General features: G+C 39.3%; 1 protein-coding gene across 1 annotated transcript; it reads left to right on the top strand.

The window, feature by feature from the left end:
- The first annotated feature begins 697 nt into the window (after positions 1 to 697).
- LOC110021265 (primary amine oxidase 1-like) lies at positions 698 to 4,267 on the top strand. Its single transcript, XM_020719687.1, has 4 exons — positions 698 to 1,946; positions 2,030 to 2,143; positions 3,151 to 3,695; positions 3,894 to 4,267. The coding sequence occupies exons 1-4, from the start codon at positions 789 to 791 to the stop codon at positions 4,114 to 4,116; spliced, it is 2,040 nt and encodes a 679-aa protein (XP_020575346.1). The 5' UTR covers positions 698 to 788; the 3' UTR covers positions 4,117 to 4,267.
- The last annotated feature ends 1,952 nt before the right edge of the window (positions 4,268 to 6,219 follow it).

Raw genomic sequence — 6,219 nt, 5'->3', positions numbered from 1 at the left:
CAGCAACAAAAGACAATTAGCTTAATAATAAAACACCCTAAAGTAGCAGCAATGGAGCTGAATTTACAATAATATTCATCTTAAACTTTACAAACTGCTCCATCACCTTCTTGATTTTCTCTTATTGCATCTTTTCTAATTGCTAATTTTGGCCTACTAATTCAAGATAAAAAAAAAATGCAAAATTCACAATGAGCCGTCTTGGTGAGTAGATCCATTGATTGAAAAATTTTGAGAACTGGAAGCTGGACAAAAAGCAATGTCCACCAAGAGGCAGCCTGGTGGTTTTACTTCCACCAGAATTTGTGAACAATTGGTTGAAAAATAAAATTTCCTTCCTCAACACCAAAGGCTGCGGAAATGGAACTTTAAATGAAATGGAGACATGTATTATAATACAAATTCTTACTAACAATAGATATTGAGTTGTTGCTTACATCATGCAGAATTGTCTCAAAAATCAATTTGGACTATAGTAGATAAGAAATGAGAATTGACATTAAAATCATGATTAAGAAGCATTGATTGTTAGAGGAGAAGCAAAATTTCCAAAATTAGCTACCAGAAGTCAGTTGGAATGCTACATGGAGAAATTTTTCAGAGAGTTGAATTCCTTTACACTACTGGTCTTCTTAATTTCTCCCCACTACATACCCTTCTAAGGACTTTAAAAAAAAAGGGGAGACTCGATTATTGAGTGGCAGTTGGAATCATATTTTACTGTCACTGAACTTTATAAATCCACAATTAAAAGCCACGAATTTCCCCGTAGTTACAAGGAACCAGCCATGAAGCTTTCCCTCCTCCTCCTCCTCCTCCTCCTCTGTTTCATTTCATATTCTTCCTCCCACCCTCACCCACTCGACCCTCTCACTCCCTCCGAACTCTCCACCATCCGCTCCATCATCACATCCTCCCCTCTCAACCTCTCCTCCTCCCTCTCCTTCCACTATGTCGGCCTCGACGAACCTGACAAATCCACCATTCTTTCCTGGTCCCCCTCTTCCCCCCTCCCCCCTCGCCGCGCTTTTGCCATCCTCCGCGCCCCCCGCCCCCCCCGCCAAACCCACGAACTCATCATCGACATCACCAAAGCCTCCATTTTCTCCCACCACATCTACCCCGGCCCCGCCTACCCCACCTTCAACAACGAAGAAGAGGCACAAGCCGGGCTGCTTCCACTAAAACACAAGCCTTTTTTGGATTCGTTGAAAAAGAGGAGCGTGAAGGTTGAGGATGTTATATGTACATCTTATACCAGGGGTTGGTTTGGCGAGAAGAAGCAGAGAAGAAGAAGAGCAGCAGTGCTCTGTTTTGTGGCCGGAAAGACGGCAAATTTATATGCGCGGCCGATTGATGGTGTAACAATAGTGGTAGATTTGGACGACATGGAGATTGTGGAGTACAGGGATCGAGTTCTGTTGCCGGTCCCATCGGCGGAAAGGACGGACTACAGGGCGGTGAGGCAGCGGCCGCCGTTTGGGCCGAGGGGGAACAGAGTGGTGGTGGATCAGCCTGAGGGGAAGGGATTCAAAATCCACGGCCATATGATCAAATGGGCCAACTGGGCCTTTCACCTCGCGTTTGATCTCCGCGTGGGCGCCATTGTTTCACTCGCCACCATCGAAGACACCACGTCCGACGTGCTCAGCCGCAAGAGCGTTCTTTACCGCGGCTTTGTGTCGGAGCTCTTCATCCCGTATATGGATCCCTGCGAGGAATGGTACTACAGGACGTATATGGATGCGGGGGAGTTCGGTTTTGGACTCCTGGCTTCGCCGCTCGAGCCGATGGTGGATTGTCCGTCCAACGCTGAGTTCATGGATGGTTTCTATGCGGCTCAGAATGGAGAAACGGTTCGCATCCCTAATGTTTTCTGCATCTTTGAGCGATATGCGGGTGATCCTTCGTGGCGGCATACGGAGACTTTGATCCCAGGAGAAATAGTATGTTTTTCAAGTTTAATCACTTGTCACTAAGTGCTAAAAAAACATCTTTTTTATCCAAGTTGTCTTAATGTGATATATAGATCACTGAGAGCAGGGAAGAGGTGAACTTAGTTATCAGAATGGTTTCGACTGTCGGAAACTACGACTACATGATTGATTGGGAATTCAAGACCTCCGGCAGCATTAAAATTTCGGTAACTTTTCTTTTCTTCATTAGTATTGATTTGCTTAAGAAAAACTTTAAAAAGAAATAAAAAATAAAAAAGGTAACATTTTAAAAATTTTGCCTTTAAAAAAAGTCATTGTTCCTAAGAACATTAACATTTTTTTTTTATTTTAGTGTTCCTACGTACACAGCACAGGAAACATTGTTACTCGTCTTCCACCTTAAAGTTTGGTTTTATGAAATAAGTACTTTTATTAAACTCAATCTCCCACGCTCATATCTCCACTTGCGCGATGAGATCGCTGTGAATAAAGACTTCCCAAACTTCTATCTTCTTGTGGCATACAAAAAGAAAATATTTATATATGGAGTACGCACACAAAACTATGTGCGTATAGAGGTTATTCGGGAGGTATTAGAGGGTTATGTCAGTGTTCTTGAGTTAATATGTGTAATAACCTGATAAAACTCACGAATAACAACAAAAAATATGAGAGAGAAATCGTGAAATGTATTAATAGATTATTAGAGGATTATTGAGAGATTATACTTCAATAAACTCTCAATAACCCCTAATAACTTAATTATTAAAAGATTATTTTATAAAATTCGCATGCAAAACTGTATGCATACGTATTTCATATAGCGCTCCATTTAAAGACTTCAGAAACTCTCATGACAAGATCTCTGCAAACAAAAACCTCATAAACTACCATTTTTTTTCAGCCTTTGGTTCAACGGTGACGGTTTCCTCCTTTAGTTCAACAGTGATGGCCTCTTAAACTCCATTCGTCAGCGGAGGGACCATGAGTCCCGTGACTAAAGCGTACATGAAAGTGTGGATTTTATAAAAATCAAACTTTGGGTTTTGAGATATGTAAATTATAATGTTCCAGTGCCATACACGTAAAAAAAAAAACTCATTTTTCTGATTTTTTTAGTTTGGAATATCAATGATCACATTAATATATTAGGAGACTAACCATAAAACAACTCTCTGTTTTAAAAATCTCCCTACTTCCTCCTCCTCTGCAGGCAGGCCTGACCGGAATCCTGGCTCTCCAAGCCTCCACCCATACCAACACCAACCAAATCAACGGTGAAAAACACGGCGAGCTTGTAGCCCCCAACACCATCGCCGTCTACCATGACCACTTCATCACCTTCCACCTCGACCTCGACATCGCCGGTCCGGCCAACTCCTTCGTCAAAGCTAACCTCAAGACCGTCCGCACAAAGTCTTCCCATTCAACGCCGAGAAAGAGCTACTGGACCGTTGTTACGGAGACAGCGAAGACCGAGGCCGACGCACGTGTCCGACTTGGAAGCAGGGCAACCGAACTGCTTGTTGTCAACAATGCGGTGAGAACTGCGTTAGGAAACGCGGCTGGGTATCGTTTGGTTAGGAGCGGTGCGGCTGCAACATCGCTTTTGAGTGATGATGATTACCCGCAGATTAGAGCGGCGTATACCAAGAAGCAGGTTTGGGTGACGCCGTATCATAAAGCGGAGAAGTGGGCCGCTGGGCTTTATACGGATCAGAGCCGGGGGGATGATAATTTGGTCGTATGGAGCAAGAGGTACGCATCATTTTACCTAATATACTGCTTTTCTTCAATAATATTTCCGGAGTTCTAAATAAATTTACTGTCTGACTCCATAAAAATAGATAATAAATTCAATAAAAATCATTATTTTTTCCTTTTTCCTTTCAAAAACTTGCTTTTAAAATGCAAGATGGGCTATGTATTCCATTTGCTGAATATTACTTGGAACAGGAACCGATCCATCGAAAACACAGATATCGTATTGTGGTACACAATTGGATTTCATCATATTCCGAGTCAAGAAGATTATCCGTTGATGCCAATGTTGACAGGTGGATTTGAGTTGCGACCGTTCAATTTCTTCGAGCGAAATCCATTGATCAACACCGAACCGTTTAATAAGGTTTTTTCGGCTGGCGCGGGCATGCCAACCATCAAAATGGATCAAGCATGAGCAAAATGGCAAGCTACTAGTTAAAGCTTTTAGGCTTAAGAAAAGTGAAGGGCATGGCCAGGTTGTTTGATTTTAAATATCTTTTGAGTCATTTTCCTTCTTAATATTATTCTATGTCATGTACTATTTTTGTTTGAACTATATATTTCAAGAAATAGTGCTTCCATTAGTTCTGATATTGAAGTATAAAATGAGAAATCTAGTTACTACACTATTACTTAAATTAATTCAACAAGAGCTTTTAATGTATATCAATTTTAAATTTATTTCCTATGTTTTTTTTTCTTTTTTTTCTTTTTTGTTTGTTTGTTAGCAGTCATGCCAATAAATGTAATGTCAGGAGCAATTGAAGAACATAACAGACAAATGATATTAATTTCTTATGTGAAAAAAATCTAAAAAAATAAAAGAAAATCATTAGATGTTTTCCTAATAAATCATTTCTCTTTAGAAGTTATTATATGTTATAGAACGGTTTTCCAAGTTTACAACTCAGATGCCAAAATATAATAAAGATGACTATAGGTTATTGTTAATGTTCTTAATTGGTGTGGTCAATACAATAAGGTTGAGTGCCATTTGTTTTCCTCTTAAAGATGAAGGCATCTTGACATGAAGGAAACCAAGGAGGGAATGTTGAAAGGTCGTCGAGACACCAAGGATGATCATAATTGTTCCCCTCTTGGGGTGGCATCCCTAGCAAAGAATAGAGGACTACCTTGAAATATTATGTTATATCCATAAGAAGCACATATACATACATCATCTAAATAGCTTCCCATTTTAATAACTTCATACACCTAGTAGTGATTTAAAATGATATGTAGTTTATGCAGCTCACATGAAATGGCTTAGTTTGAGGCACAAACTTGAGCTTAACATTTGGTAGTCCGTGGGTGTAAACAATATTCAAAGCATTATCTTCATTGATCATCAGCTCCCACCTTCCATTAATACATACAACATAAATGCTAAAGATATTTTTCATCCTCTATGTTTAGATTCATTTTTTTCCATGGCTAGGCATTCATCAAATCAATCGGGCACTAACTCATATCTTTTAAGTCATTATCAAAAGTGGCATGTTATCAATAACCTTTTCTTTCAACTCATAATCCTCCTTTAAAAATAAAATTCAAACATTACAATGGTGGTGCATATACCCTTTCTTATAGCATTTGAAATAAGCAATTGGTCCATTCTACTGTGACACATATATCAAGCACATATGCCAATCAATTATAATATGTATTCCGAGTCTATATATCAATCTCACAAAAAACGAGTTAATTTTCAAAAGGTGATCTTCTAGTTTATTAATACTATTTTATTTGAAGTGCCAAAAGTTCGTGAAGTTTTAAAAGTGTCTAAATCTTAATTTTAAAAAATAACCTAAATTAGAGAAAAGTTTCTAGCTGTTGTTTCGGTTCATTTTGTAACTCAAGAGTAACCACCTTGTTTAATCATCATTTTAAAATTCTCTTTCTCAAAGAGCCCTCTTACTTGTATTCTAGGAACGATTCGGGGAAGAGAAAGGATTGGAAAAGAGGAAATTATGACAGAGATTAGATTGATAAATTTGAAAAGAAACATGAGAGCTTATGTGTCGTAAACCTTGTGCGATAGGTCAAGGGTGTACGTCCGAACAGGATTGGATCGAGTCACCTTGAAACAAATATCCACGAAAGAACACCTACATAAGCCACATAAGTAACCAGAGAACAAAAATAAATATTTTTTTATTTTGGGCCTGAGACCAACTCCCAAACGTATGTATCCCATTTGGTTAATTAAATCTCAGGGAATGCCAAAGAATACTCTCGATTAGAGAGTCCTGCTTATATTCAAGTGATGACTCGTGAGAGGATGTCATAAAGAATGGTTATCTCATAAGACCATCTCGAGGATTTTAAAGATCTTGCTAAGTCACAAGGCAAAGAGTGAGTCTCTCACATCTAAAATAGGTAGCGGCTCATCGACAATCGAGCCCCATGAAATAGCCAGTTCACCTCGTAGCGTCCACACAATGCTTTCAAGTCTAACAGGGTCATAAGGGTTGAGAGTGAATCAAAATATCCCAAATGAGCAGCATTGCAATCGGGG

This window comes from Phalaenopsis equestris, unplaced genomic scaffold, assembly GCF_001263595.1.
Source record: "Phalaenopsis equestris unplaced genomic scaffold, ASM126359v1 Scaffold000125, whole genome shotgun sequence".
Classification (NCBI taxonomy): Eukaryota; Viridiplantae; Streptophyta; class Magnoliopsida; order Asparagales; family Orchidaceae; genus Phalaenopsis; species Phalaenopsis equestris.
Note: the sequence above shows the minus strand (reverse complement) of the source record. Positions and strands in the feature narration are given on the sequence as shown.

Excerpts from the sequence above, each read along its gene's own strand:
- LOC110021265 (XM_020719687.1), top strand. The coding sequence starts at position 789 with ATGAAGCTTTCCCTCCTCCTCCTCCTCCTCCTCCTCTGTTTCATTTCA. Across the intron at positions 2,144-3,150 it reads CCGGCAGCATTAAAATTTCG|GCAGGCCTGACCGGAATCCT; the intron begins GTAACTTTTCTT and ends CCTCCTCTGCAG. Across the intron at positions 3,696-3,893 it reads TTGGTCGTATGGAGCAAGAG|GAACCGATCCATCGAAAACA; the intron begins GTACGCATCATT and ends TACTTGGAACAG.